The sequence below is a fragment of the Dreissena polymorpha genome, chromosome 4 (genome assembly GCF_020536995.1).
Source record: "Dreissena polymorpha isolate Duluth1 chromosome 4, UMN_Dpol_1.0, whole genome shotgun sequence".
Lineage (NCBI taxonomy): Eukaryota > Metazoa > Mollusca > Bivalvia > Myida > Dreissenidae > Dreissena > Dreissena polymorpha.
This window is the reverse complement of record NC_068358.1, coordinates 140,218,284-140,234,099: the sequence shown is the minus strand read 5'-3', so window position 1 is coordinate 140,234,099 and position 15,816 is coordinate 140,218,284. Positions and strand designations below refer to the sequence as shown.

Below are 15,816 nucleotides of genomic sequence, written 5' to 3'. Positions count from 1 at the left end.
AATGGGCGTGATATTTCATAATTCTTAGCTTTAAGTACAGTGATGCCTGATTGAACTTACTCAATATGGCTATTACACTACGTGGCCCGCGATATTTGCCTAAATCACCGACATGCGGTGGTCATTATTTATTTTGGGTGAAAAATCACCGCAATCTGGCGCGCTTCATCACGCTAGGTCGAGCATGATTGGCGCGAATGTGATAAATATTATCTCTGCGGTGATTCACCGCAATTCACCGCGTTCCCGATAAACGTGGTGAAGAATGATTTTCCTGCGTTACATGTACATATATGATCTTCACAGAGATTATAGCAATATGGGATTATTAGCATTGTTGGCAGATATAATTGAGTATCCTTTTTAAAATGTCAACATGTATTTCACACCCATGTCTCTGACAGGTTGTTTTTTTTGGTCATTTTAAATGCTGCGTATAAAACAAAACAGTGTTCGCACCTAGCTGTATGATACCGCACCTGGAGGAGTGATTATTGCGTTTTTGATTATGCAATTAACAGTTTGAAGCCATGGAGAACTCATAACTGATTGTAATGTAATCGTCGTAATTTTCCGAGTCTCTCGATTCCCCGATACATATGTTTCAACTGTCTCAATCACATACATGCAACTTCTTCCGTCTTTATCGTACTTGATAATCCTGCATATGCCCGATTTCCATTTTAAAAGCGAATTCTGGTTAATATTGACAATAAGAGTCCCAAAGAATGTCTGATACACAAACGTTCGAAATTATCAAATGAATTTCGGCATATGTTTCTATTTAAGATTTGATGAAATAAGCGCCCAATCAGATCAGTTGTATTGTACATGCGTAAATCACCTGACACAGTTTGCACGCGTCGTGTACAGCTATTTTCGGTTACAAATTCTAGCCACAAATTTTTTGTTCTGATAAAAAGCGCGGGAAAATTGGCGTGTGTGTATTTATTTGTAAATAAAAATTTCATATGAGGTTAAACATTGATATCATTAATTTTAATTTCCATTTAAAGTTTCGTTGTGAATTTCAACTTAATTACCAAGGTACCTCGCGAAATACTTGGCATTGTCATTTCCTCTAAATAAAATATAATTAAAACACGCTGTTTTGTAACCGTTACACTGTTTCAGTTCCTTTGTTATTGAAACAATTATTGCATTGTATACTGAGTACACATAAATGTAGTGTACAGTTAATAATATTCTTCAACGACCAATAAACAAATTAATTTAAGTTTAGATTTAATGCAACATGTACACGTCATTTTCTGGGAATCGAGAAAGGGAGTTAATATTGTGAAAATAAACCAATATCTGTTTATTAAAATTGTCATATATATATATATGTATATGTATATATTCAATTTAATTACCGAGGTACCTCGCGAAATACTTGGCATTGACATTTCCTCTAAATAAAATATAGTTAAAACACGATGTATTGTAACCGTTACACTGTTTCAGTTCCTTTGTTATTGAAACAATTATTGCATTGTATACTGACTACACACAAATGTCGTGTACAGTTAATAATATTCTTCAACGACCAATAAACAAATTAATTTAAGTTTAGATTTAATGCAACATGTACACGTCATTTTCTGGGAATCGAGAAAGGGAGTTAATATTGTGAAAATAAACCAATATCTGTTTATTAAAATTGTCATATATATTTATATATATATATATATATTAGCAATTCTTATGAAAATAAATATCATTATTATGCCCCCCTTCGAAGAAGAGGGGGTATATTGCTTTGCACATGTCGGTCGGTCGGTCCACCAGGTGGTTTCCGGATGATAACTCAAGAACCCTTAGGCCTAGGATCATGAAACTTCATAGGTACATTGATCATGACTCGCAGACAGATGACCCCTATTGATTTTGAGGTCACTAGGTCAAAGGTGAAGGTCACTGTGACCCGAAATAGTAAAATGGTTTCCGGATGATAATTCAAGAACGCTTATGCCTAGGATCATGAAACTTGATAGGTAGATTGATCATGACTAGCAGATGATCCCTATTGATTTTCAGGTCACTAGGTCAAAGGTCACGGACTCGAAATAGTAAAATGGTTTCCGGATGATAACTCAAGAACGCTTATGCCTAGGATCATGAAACTTGATAGGTACATTGATCATGACTTGCAGATGACCCCTATTGATTTTGAGGTCACTAGATCAAAGGTCAAGGTCACGGTGACCCGAAATAGTAAAATGGTTTCCGGATGATAACTCAAGAACGCTTATGCCTAGGATCATGAAACTTGATAGGTACATTGATCATGACTGGCAGATGACCCCTATTGATTTTCAGGTCACTAGGTCAAAGGCCAAGGTCACAGTGACCCGAAATAGTAAAATGGTTTCCGGATGATAACTCAAGAAACCTTATGGCTAGGATCATGAAACTTCATAGGTACATTGATCATGACTCGCAGATGACCCCTTTTGATTTTCAGGTCAAAGGTCAAGGTCACAGTGACAAAAAACATATTTACAAAATGGCTGTCACTACAACTGAGAGCCCATATGGGGGGCATGCATGTTTTACAAACAGCCCTTGTTTGAAAGGTTTTATGAAAGTCTGTTTCCGAGAGCATATATAGGAATTAACTGTGTGAGCTACTTTAATATGTTAACAGCTATACAATCATTGTTTTGACAGACGACACGTGCTTATCTTAAGTTTGTTTCTGGTAATACACAGGATATTGGATGTTCGGGGCTTGATTGGATAATAAAACAAAGACGCAGTCGGCGGTTTTCAGTAGAACTTTTGTACTTACCAACTTAATCGATAGTGCACATGCTTATCTAACATTTAGGGATCATCAACATGGGTCCTAGCAACTTCCATGGACCATAATACACAGCCGGATGGTTACTTTAAGTAGCACACGTGGTCAGAAACTAACAATAAAGCACAGAGATTATGATCTGAAAAATTGCACGAGGTCCGAAATGAAACAGAATGCCACCAAAGCAAACGATTCACCGCCTAATTTTAAGTGTAACAAACTATGTTTGAAACATTTAAAATAACGATAATTCCGAATCATCATGGCTTCCATTTTCAAAAGTATATGCCGTTCAACATTGCTCGAGAAATAGTAAAGACAAACGTTTACTATTGTTCCATCAAATGAATTTTACACGCTACTATTTTATTAAATAGATCTAGCAGCCCAATTGGGATTGGATACTCGTACATCATCAGAAGCAATGTGTAAATTTAAATTTAGATGCACATGTAAAAGTCATTTTCTGAAAATCAGGACGAAGTGAAAGTATAAATTTTACAAATAAACCATTTGATTTTATTCAAATGGTCGACATTTTTTATATTTGTGTCGTCTGTGTATTTTAGAAAGTTTTATGCAAATATATATCGTTTATTTCATCATTTAAAGCAAGTCTCGTTTCCGAGATTAAACTTTGTAAATTTCTTCGATATGGTTACTGACCTACAAAATCATTGACAGATGACATCCGATGGTAATTGTATGAAGTATGCAGAGAAGCTGACGAAATGTTAAAACAATCGCGAAGATGTAAAAATATCAGGTTATTATCTGTACCTGTTTCTTATATCCGCGAATTATTGCCGAGTGCCTTGGCATGATTCGGAGTGAATACTCGTGGCTGCGGAGAAACTTGGAGAACAAAGGAATCTGTAGCTGCGAATTTGTTGGTTTTGCGTGAGCCGTACTGTTATTTCAACAAATAAAGATATTGTTTGGAAATCAGGATTCGACATTCAGCAAGTACGGTGTTTACTTTCATATTGGAATATATTTTCGCGATATAATGTGATTGTCAATAATAATGACATTAGTTAATAAGTTTAAATTTTTTAATATAGTAGTCAACGCCAATCACGGCGATTCTCGGTGTTTTGCGATGATTCAACAGCTGATCTTTATGGCGAGATGGTCGCAGTGAAATCACGGTGGAATCACCACGAATCACCCGTAGAGTGTCATCACGGTGAATCACCACGATTTGCGGCGAATCACCGCGATTCGCCACGTTGGCCCAAACTCTGTGATTTAGGCAAAAATCGCGGGCCGCGTAGTGTATTTAACTTTAACAACTATCACAAAGTCCCAGTGAATATTATGAATATCAAGAAGAAAAAGTAAAGATATGTACGTAAAAATATCCTTTACAGCTTAGGCAACAACTGTTGTCAAAATTCAATTATGTTGATCAATAAAAAATAGATTGAAATATTGTCAAACTTTACTGGTGAACATTTATTGAAAAACAAAGCTATCATGTCTACATGTACACATATCATATCACAGATATACTTTGTTCAAGAATTAAAGAGATAGAGAAAATGTACTTAAAGCCCAAGAATTAAAGAGATAGAGAAAATGTACTTAAAGCCAACTATTTGCGATACTTATGATATTAAATGCAGCTTGTATTTGAGAATAAATTTCACAATCAAAATGCATTTTAGTTTTGCATTGGTTGTAAATAAATAGTAGAAGCCTAGAGGAATTGTTTACAAACAACACTTACAAATGTGAATAATTAACAAAAATTAACTCTTGAATGAAGTATGAAATTTAATTTTAAATCATAAATACAGATTGATATACAGTTATGTAGGCCTACATGGATGATATGTGAAATACAGTATTATGTGAAAGTCAGAAATACCATTATTCTAATTAATTTTATATACAGACGTCATGTATGATATGTGAAATGCAGTATTACTTGAAAATCCAAGTATCATTGTTCTAAATAACTTTGAATGGAAAAAAACAGTGAAAACGTATTTTAATAATAGAGCACACTAAGTCTGTACCTCCGCCTCTCTGCTCAGCACTCGTCCTCTTTTGAAGATTTTACACTAAATAATCGAACTATAAAGCGCAAGTTAAGTTTGTACGCCCGTCTGTATGAAGTTCTTTTATTATTTTGAACTCCACCTTCCCAGAATAGTTAAGTTCCTTTGGGTCTCAGGTGAGCGCCTTAGGGCCCATGGCCCTCTTGTTTTAAGAACTGACTAGTAAATTTTTATAAATGTCAATAATCTCTTAAACTGCGGGGGTCAGATGTATGATATATTGAGTGTAACAAAGCATAGAGTTCCTGTTATAAGTTTGTTTAAATCATGCCCAAGAAGTTAAACTAATCAAGAAATGGGTCACATGATTTATATGGAGTTGGATAGTAGCGAAAGTAAGAAATCGTATTCTCGGAAACAAAGAATCAGCAGTGTTATATTGATCTGAGAGAGCGTATGGTGGTTCTCAAAAAGGTTGTTCAAATCATGCCCCTGAGGGCAGGATTGGACCCATTTTAGGGGTTACTTTTTATCCCCCCCCCCCCCCTCCCATAGGCGGAGGGATATTGTTTTGGCGTTGTCAGTCCATCTTTCCGTCCGGAGACATATCTTGGAAGTGCTTTGGCAGATTTTATTGAAACTTGGTATGAGTATATATATGGATAACAGGATGATTCACGCCAAATGGCATTGTACACCATCCGTTAATAACGGAGTTATGACCCTTTTTATCTTGAAAAAATGCTTTTTTTGTGTTTCCGGAGCCATATCTTGGAAGTGCTTTTGCAGATTTCAATGAAACTTGGTATGAGTATATATATATATATATATATATATATATATATATATATATATATATATATATATATATATATATATATATAATATAAGAAGATGATGTACGCCAAATGGCATTGTACACCATCTGTTTATAACGGAGTTATGGCCCTTTGTATCTTGAAAAAATGCTTTTTTAGTGTCAAATATAACACTTGTGTCCAGAAGCATATTACCGGGGGATATCAATTTAACGAATTTGCTTGTTATCTTTATAGACTAGTAAAAGATAAAAAAAAATTATAATACTGTTTCACATATCTGAGGTTAGCAACCTAGGGCATTTTGGCCCCCATGTTTATTATTAAACATGGTTATTAGTACAAATTGTGAATCACTAAACCATCCTTAAAAACAGAAGGTTTTATCAGCAGAAGTATGAAGAAAGCTGATTAATATCTTCCCATGTTTTCAACAAATAAAGCAGTGGATCTGTATATGAATTAGAAATTTCCTGCTGATTGCAGTACACAGTCGCTAAGCAACCATGTTGGAGGCAAGCCAAGCGAGGCGCGGATGGCCTCCAGCCTGGAGACCTCTCCCAGGAACAGCACCCTGTACCAGCAGTCTCCGTACACCACACCCACCAAGAAGAGTGCCGCTGAGAGTCCCAGTAAAGTAGGTCAAGTTGTGTATACATTGAAAAGTTTCAATTGATTTTGTGAATATGGAAGTGGTTCAAGCAGTCTGAAAGGACTCTTTTTCAGACAGGTTCTTTAATGCCTGTTCAAGCTACCATTGTTAAATTGAATTTCATATTCTACAATTAAACACAATATTTATACAAAAATTATTATTGAAGACATTGAGGATAACCATCTGCAATCCTTAAGAAGGAAAGTAATACATCAGTGCAGGGGAGCGTGATATGATGAAAGTGCAGGGGTCCAGAACATAGCCAGTCCATGTGGGCTATCACCTGTGTGTTGTCACCATAGTGATGTACATGTGGTATGTCCTGTGGGATGAACACAGGTGGAAATATACTGCCAAACTGACATGCTTATCACCCCTGATGTAAACAGTTATCAGTAATTTGCTGTGAAGTCACACAAATAAAATCCTAAAATTGCTTATACATTTGAATGAGCTTTTTATGTCCCCCACTATAGTAGTGGGGGACATATTGTTTTTGCCCTGTCTGTTGGTCTGTCTATTGGTCTGTTGGTCTGTCTGTTTGCGCCAACTTTAACATTTTGCAATAACTTTTGCTATATTGAAGATAGCAACTTCATATTTGGCATGCATGTGTATCTCATGAAGCTGCACATTTTGAGTGGTGAAAGGTCAAGGTCATCCTTCAAGGTCAGAGGTCAAATATATGTGGCCAAAATCGCTCATTTTATGAATACTTTTGCAATATTGAAGATAGCAACTTGATATTTGGCATGCATGTGTATCTCATGGAGCTGCACATTTTGAGTGGTGAAAGGTCAAGGTCATCCTTCAAGGTCAGAGGTCAATTATATGTGGCCAAAATCGCTCATTTTATGAATACTTTTGCAATATTGAAGATAGCAACTTGATATTTGGCATGCATGTGCATCTCATGGAGCTGCTCATTTTGAGTGGTGAAAGGTCAAGGTCATCCTTCAAGGTCAGAGGTCAAATATATGTGGCCCAAATCGCTTATTTTATTAATACTTTTGCAATATTGAAGATAGCAACTTGATATTTGGCATGCATGTGTATCTCATGGAGCTGCACTTTTTGAGTGGTGAAAGGTCAAGGTCATCCTTCACAAGGTCAAGGTCATCCTACAATGTCAAACATCATATAGGGGGACATTGTGTTTCACAAACACATCTTGTTATATCAGAATTTAGGATTTCTTACAGATGCTCATCTTGTGTAATCTGTGGATGATACATTTGATATTTTTGGGGGAAGAAAATACTGTAAAAAAAGAGAAGTTAAAAATGTGGAAAGCCATAACAAAAATGTCTCATATTGATATTTAGGGTTGCGAAATAACTGTTCACAAGCCTAAAATGTAAAGGAAAAAAGAACTGACAAATATCACCTAACTTTCTTTTCCCTCTCTGTGTCTATTCTCCTAAGTACGAAGTTACAAGTTCACTGTGTTAATCCATACGAATTTTCACGCATTTGTAGTTCCTTAGAAAGTTATATTTAATTTAAGACCTTTCTTGCTAGATTCATGTTTTAAAGCTTCATCTCTAAACCTTAGATACTGATGAGCAGCAAACAGCATAAAACCTGAACAGACTTAAGAGTTACTCGCATGCTGTTCTGGTTCTATGCTGTTTGAACATAGCTATTTTCACTTTGCTTCTTAGTGGGAAAGGGTTAATGCTGTCCATTTCTACCCCAGATCAATTCGCCACCAGACCCACTACAGATGCCTGGAAGCACTGATCTGAAATCCAACCAACATCTTCAGGGACAAGCCACACAAGGTAATTTCTTATATACTCTTGAGGACTGAAATGTCTCTCACCCAGCCCAGTCTGCTGGATTGGTAGGGCACTTAACTGACAATCCAATTAACAGTTCTAATCCAAGCCTGGTCGCATAACTTGCAGTTCTTTTTCTACAGGTTGGATAGTCTGACCCTTTCACAAAGCAAATATGCATATTATTTTTATACGCCCGTCTATGACGGGACGTATTATGGTATACCCCGCGTCCGTCTGTCCGTCCGTCCGTCTGTTAATGTCGTACGCTACGTCAAATATCCTTTGACAGATTTTCTTCAAATTTTAACACAATCTTAATATTGATAAACCCTGATCCCCTTTCGTTTTTGACGGAATTCTGAATTGTCGTTCCAGAGTTATGGGACTTTGTTCGTCAAAATTTCGTGATTTCATTGAATGTCCTACTGTAGCTCAAATATCCTTCGATGGATTTTTTTCAAATTTCAACACAATCTTAATATTGATAAACCCTGATCCCCTTTCGTTTTTGACGGAATTCTGAATTGTCGTTCCAGAGTTATGGGACTTTGTTCGTCAAAATTTCGTGATTTCATTGAATGTCCTACTGTACCTCAAATATCCTTCGATGGATTTTTTTCAAATTTCAACACAATCTTAATATTGATAAACCCTGATCCCCTTTCTTTTTTGACGGAATTCTGAATTGTCGTTCCAGAGTTATGGGACTTTGTTCGTCAAAATTTCGTGATTTCATTGAATGTCCTACTGTACCTCAAATATCCTTCGATCGATTTTTTTTTTTTTTTTTTTTAGTATCCCTGAAAAATTGAACAAGGTGAGCTTTTTTCTATTCCGATTGTACACTACCACTTACCCATCTACATTTCTCTTTTATTATTGGTCAAAATATCTATAACAGGTTTACTTCAACTCCATATCCTCTAAAGAAATGCATACATATACTCAAAAAAAGATATGGTATGAATGTCAAGGAGACGGCGCTCCATGCTCATGTACTTATAAAATAAACCATGTATTCAAATACAAATAAACTGAAGTAAAAAAATGATTCAAAGGGTTATTTATTACCTTACTACTTCATTGGCGAACGACGGGCGTATCATGCGCTCATGGCGCAGCTGTTTATTCAATTTTGTTGTAATGAATCATTGTTGTTTTTTCCTAAAAAGGTAAAAAGAAGAATCATAATTTAACAACCTATTTTCTGACTGACATTTGCATTTGGATACCACCAAACACAAAGATCTTGTTTGTCAATGAAGTATTGATTAAAATTTCAAAATTCAGTTCCCTATCATAATTGCTTGATATGTTGCAAACTGACTATAAGCGCGATATAATCTATTACGCAATTCATTACTCCCATATAAGAGAAACATCTTTAAAGCTTTTACCTAGTAAACTAGCCTTAAGCGCTGCTGCATCTGTCTGCTTTCAGTGTCCTCAAGCAATATTGACGCGTATTCGTACGGGAGTCAGAAGACCAGTGGTGGTTACCAGCCCGCCAGCAAGCCCGGTGCCTACCCGGGGAGCCAGTACCAGGGCTCCAACCCACCCAGCCAGTCCCCATCCAACCAGTTCTCTAGTCAGTACCGCCAGATGAATCAGAACCAATTCCCTGCAGGGACTCAGTTCTCTACGACATCCCAGTACCAGGCTCCCGCTAGTGCGTACCAAGCCAGTCAGTCTGGCTTCCAGGGATCACAGTCTAACTACCATTCAAATCAGTCCTCGCAGTTTGCGACACCTCAAAGTCAGTTCCAGAACTTCCAGTCGAGTTCTACATTCCCTAACCAGTCCACTTATTCTTCAAACCAATCAAGCCAGAATCCCTTGTATCCATCATCAACAACATCATCGTACACCAATCCATCTCAACAAAATTCGCTCTATTCTCAAAGCTCACGGCAGGGCACATACTCAAATCAGTCCTACTTGAATGATCACGCTGCAAGTGCAGGATCTACATTTCAAGCGTCAGTGACGCAGTCTAGTTCGCCATTTAAAGACAACCAGACCGGTGCAAGCTCATATAGAGACAATATGGCCTCTAGTAAAACTAGGGACACGTCAGCTGATAATACTTCATACACGAGAGATACAAATTCAGCCTCTAGCTTTAGTAGTGATAGCCAGTCATTGGCATATACAAGAGACAGTCAGTCAGTAGGCAGTTCATATTCACGGGACTCTGGAAGTGCCTACAATCGCGAATCCAAGTCTGCAAGTGGGTCATACCCCAGAGACAGCTCGACTAGTGACGCAGGCTCGTTTAGTCGAGATTCTCAATCATCCGGTTCCTCGTTCACAGGGAGAGACTCTCAAAGCTCCACCACTGGTTACCGTGACAACCAGTCTGGGGCGCCAGGGTTTGGGGGTCAGGCAGGGTCGTATCCCCGGGAAACCGGAGCCTCTCAGTCTCAGTCCGGATTTAGTGCAAAATCATATAGGAACACGTCTGAAGTGGCCACTACTCTTAGTAATTCATTGACTGGAAACAAATTGGTGGAAGGTTTTTCCAGTATGGCTGTTAATGATGGCAGCTTGGACTCACGGCAATCTACTTCCTCACAGGTTGGTGGCATGGTTATTATGTTAAAAAATTAAAGTTAAGACGCAACTTGATTAATGTTGTTTGTTATTCACTGAATTATGTTGTAGTTGTGCTAAAAAGATTGAACAGGTGTGAGAGATGTATGGTCTTAAATACATAGATTTTTATATATATAATTGCATTCTTAATGTTTATGCAGATATTATTTAATTACAGGTTTTGATAACAATATATATATTTATAACATATTTGATGAAGATTGGTAAAGATAATGTGATGCTTTATATAGATCGAAATTTTGACTCATTTGTCAACTCAAGGTGTGTGTGTTTTTTTTGGGGGGGGGGGGGTCAGAAAAAAACACTGATTACAAATAATTTTTGCATGTAGATGTCCTGTTAGATATAGCACAATTGTGTAAACTTTGAACAATAAGCTAATCTTAAACAAGCATACATTTTACATTTCTAAATGCTAAGTATGTCCGATATCAAGACTTCAACATGTTTCAAAGGCTTGCGTGTTATCCTCTAATAAAACAACCCATGCGAAAGACCTCAGACCAATCCGATAAACTTTGTTTAGGTCCAATAATATTTCCAAAACTGGTGGACCTCATGTCTGACCAAAAACAAACAAACTACAATTTATGAAACTTTTTTTTAAAATGAACACAAAACTAGATATATGTAAATAAAAATACGTACAAGTTTATGTTAATTTTTTCTTCAATAGATTATTCAACTTAAAAAAATAAAACAGATTTTACCAACAAGTTCAACTGGCTATATCTGTATTTGCTTGTGATGTAACAAATTTCAAAATTTGTTAGCAGTTTTAATGTCATAAATACTGACCTGTTATCGTATGCTTATACTTTCCAAGGGGAAATAACTCATCCGGAATTTTAACTGGGAATCCGCCACCTCAATACCGTAATACAGGCCAGGTTAAACATAGTGCAATGCAACCTAGCCAAAAATCGGTAACCAACCCTCAATATTCTTTCCGGATCAACCAGGTGTATACGTGTCTTTTACGGCTCTGAATTAAAATATTGTTTTTCACTTGGTTGATTGGGGTTTTGAATAGATAAATTGTGTTATTTATCTTTTTATTTCTCATTCGGATTAATTTGTGTGGATTTAATGGATTTTGTTTCATTTGTAAAAGGTAAGCCATGCTTGTTTTTATCGAACAATGGTTTATTTCTACCATGCTGGGTGTTTTCAGGCGCGAACGACCACGTGCAAAACGTGCTCTTCTAATACATTGCTAGAACGTGCAAAGCATGTTCTTCTAATGTGTTACGAGATCGTGCAAAGCGTGTTCTTCTATTGACAGATTGTTTATCATTTGCCATTGTGTGCAATAATGATTTTAACGTTCCGTATGACAATCTAATTGATCGTCATTTTATTTTTCATCTGTTTTGAATTAAACTTTTGTTTAATTTATGATCTACGGCAGTATTATTATAATTTTCATTATGGTCAAATAATGATTTTATGTGCCGTATGATAATCTGGTCTGTGACCAGTTTATGGTTGAATATGCTTTGCTCTTGTTTTTCATATATTCGACTACATGATGGTCGCAGAAACAAGAGTGGATAAATACCCGGTGACTTCGCAGATCATGGATGATAGTTGCAGTATCAGTCACCGGGTATCGGGCACGATCGCGACCGTACTATGCTAAGTCTCTTAGACAGTCGGTCAACATCAGACCATATGGCGACACCCGTCAGCCGGTCTTTGCCCGATGGCATTGGTCAAGGACATCGACCAATGCCGGACCATTTGGCATCCGCCATACGGTCATTATCCGGTGACAACACTGGTCATGATATGACCGGTACGTCACCGGGGACGTTGATCACGGACCATTGATCGACGTCTGACCGGCCGGTCCGGTCACCGGTCATGTCACCGGTCCGGTCCGGTCATTGATCACCGGTCCGGTCACCGGTCCGGTCCGGTCACCGGTCCGGTCACCGGTCATGTCACCGGTCCGGTCACCGGTCCAGTCCGGTCACCGGTCCGGTCATTGATCACCGGTCCGGTCCGGTCACCGGTCCGGTCCGGTCACCGGTCATGTCACCGGTCCTGTCACCGGTCATGTCACCGGTCCGGTCACCGGTCCGGTCATTGATCACCGGTCCGGTCCGGTCACCGGTCATGTCACCGGTCCGGTCACCGGTCATGTCACCGGTCCGGTCATGTCACCGGTCCGGTCATGTCACCGGTCCGGTCATGTCAACGGTCCGGTCCGGTCATTGATCACCGCTCCGGTCACCGGTCAACAGTCATCAGTTAGGCCTGCCACCGATAACACCAGTCACCGGTCAAGAAGAAGAACTCGGTCTTCTTCATTGAATTATTCTCCTATTCTTCGTTGAATACATCGTCTTCATCAAGGATTAGACATCGGACACGCTCTTCTTCGTCGAGCAGTTCTCATCGTCGCGGCTCTCGTAAGCGATCACGTCGTCACTCACGGAGACGTTATTCTAGAAGATCTCGGTCTCATCGCAGCCGATCCACATCTCGGCCGATCCAGATCTCGACATCGCAGGAAACGAGGACGTCGTCAACCTTCACGTAGACATCAGCGGACTGCATTGAGCACCACTGGATATTTATCGAACATACCTCTCCTTCATTGAGCAGTTCTCGGCGTTGATACGCTCGTAAGCGATCATGTCAATGCTCACGGAGACAATATTGTAGAAGACAATATTTCCAGCGTAGCCGAACAATATTTCGGCATCGAAGTTATATGGATGTCGCCACTTCTCACGTAGGCGTTAATGAACCTACTGGTCATATCGACGTTCTCCATTTTATTCCTTTAGGAATATCATGTCTCCATTCCACGTGTGATGGTTCTTCTTATGGCATCCACACATGTTGCAGTCACCGAGCCGTAGTTGTATACGAACACTAGTTCGTTTAACATTCAGGCTTCGGGATAAGCTGTTCTTTTCTCCACTACGACTACAAGGACACTTATGCCTATTAATACTGATAATCTACCGTTGTTTTCCGGTTAACATTATCAGATGACTTCGTGGATGGTCATTCTTCTGCACCAGATATTTCCATTCTGACGCAGTTATATTATACCGGTCCCGATCACCGGACATCGGTCACCATTCATCGGTCATATCACCGATCACTGATCACCGGTCAGAATAAGTGATGTCTCATCGCCATCGGATTGGATTTTTTTGGCATGATCTTCTTTTCCGAGCAGTGCTTGACATTGATAACAGACCATTTGGATTCCACCATTTTTTTCGGTCTTTAACTGGTAACGTCACCGGTCATATTATGACTGGTCCGTTCACCGGGCTACAGTTACCGGTCATTGACCGGTCCGGTTCGGTCACCACTTACCAATTACCGGTATTCCACTGTGTTTTCATCGGTCAATTTTTAGTATCACGGGTATCGTCTACATTACATAGTTGTATACCCCTGGCTATGATTGTATTGAATACTATATTTTATGGATTCAACAATCTACATGACTTTTTGTGTTTTTCAATACTGATTTTCTACTGGCGACGGTCACCAAATCATGCTATATCTGTTATTTGTACTTCTATCTCAACCGGCTACATGCAGACTACTGGTCTTGCAGATAGATCGGCTGAAGTGGGCTCGGAGATTAGCATTGAGGTCGAACATTACTATTTGACCTCTATTAATTTATGTTCGAGGCCCGAAGGATGAATTGTTTTAACCGCCTTTACCTGTCGGCTACAGACTTTGCAGTCAGTGTCACGGAACAGTTGGGACACATTAATGACGCTAGCAGGATTAGCAAGACGACATTTGTATCGACTTCTGCTTTTCTATTGCTCCTACGGCAGTGCATATTTTCAAGCTACTGGAATCAACAAGAGTTCTGATACATAGGATTGCCTATCAGATTGACCGCATAGCGGCTACAGTCTTGTAGATGGCTTAGGACCTATTGAACTCAGATCTTAGATCCTAGGATCTGGAAGGACCTCATCTTAAAGTTATTCTTCTATTACACTTCTGGCCATAACAGGCCGTCTTCCTATAACTGGTCGTATTCCTTTCGGAATTCGTCCAGGTTAGAAGTCTTGAAGTAAATGGATTAATCAAGTCAGAATTTAAGACTTCCATGCATTCTACCGGCAAGCGTGGACCCGCTTAAGGTTACCCCTAGGGTTTTCACCTTTTTCTGCCATCACACCTCCGATTCCGGAGGTATCACTATCAATCATATTTCCGTACTTCGCAAATCGATGACTTCGCGACCTGTATTATCCAGGATTTTAAAGGCGCCTGTTATTGGTTCAAGAAGAGGCTATATTCTGTAGATAGGTCATTAACTTATAAGTGTTAAACACTGTCCTATTCTACCAATTTTCAAGTGTGTTTGGAGTGGGAAAGTTCGGCTTGCCGTGGTTTCTTTGCCCACCCATCCTTGACAAATGGTTCCGGTCACCGGTCGGTATTTACCGGTCCGGTCACCGGTCCTTCTGCTGAGACGTCTTTTCTTACGTCCGTTTCAGTTTTATTTTTAAGATAATTGTATTAATCTCGGGATTATTTAATGACACAGATTTCCATCTTTTTGTCATTATTTACCACTATTCAGTGGTGTCTAGACTAGAAGATTATCTTGGCAAGAATATAGTTTATTCTACCACAACCTTCCTTACATCTTATACAGATGTGAGCAGATAAGGTTATGGACGATCACATAGAACAACGTATCTTGATTTTCTCAATTATGTGGTATCCTAACGAATATCACCTGCACATATACATCTTGAAAAGCAAAAATTCTTTTTAGCTGTTTTTCATTTACAACACATTTTCACGATTCCTTTGTGATGGTTTCAACTATCACACATCGGTCGTGGTTTACTTACAGACACGGAGGTGATCATATTATCACTCCTTGTAACTGGAAATCAGGAACTTATTCGTTCTTTGCAAGAACAACAAATTTTCTCTATCGTCTTTCTCATACCAGTTCGTCTCAACGCCCTGTTGGACCTTTTGTCCTGCAGTTCTTTCTTTCGAATTATTTTTCCGTTGGGTTCAATAATGTAATCGCGCATGCGCGCCAGTGAAGTTGCAGACGAGTTGCATGGTGTACATAGTATATCAAAGAATGTTGTTTATCATCAAACGCTAGTTA

At 38.7% G+C, this 15,816-nt stretch overlaps 2 protein-coding genes across 8 annotated transcripts in view; one reads left to right on the top strand and one right to left on the bottom strand.

Moving 5' to 3' along the window:
* LOC127876953 (uncharacterized) overlaps positions 1 to 15,816 on the bottom strand; it is a 90,586-nt gene that overhangs the window by 2,763 nt on the left and 72,007 nt on the right. The window lies entirely within an intron of this gene.
* Positions 1 to 15,816, top strand: part of LOC127876934 (protein lingerer-like) — a 91,421-nt gene that overhangs the window by 25,364 nt on the left and 50,241 nt on the right. For all 7 annotated transcript variants that reach the window (XM_052422441.1, XM_052422442.1, XM_052422443.1 and 4 more), the window contains exons 12-14: positions 6,117 to 6,267; positions 7,985 to 8,069; positions 9,511 to 10,646. In XM_052422441.1, the coding sequence (XP_052278401.1) occupies positions 6,117 to 6,267; positions 7,985 to 8,069; positions 9,511 to 10,646 (1,372 nt within the window). The remainder of the gene's footprint in view (positions 1 to 6,116; positions 6,268 to 7,984; positions 8,070 to 9,510; positions 10,647 to 15,816) is intronic.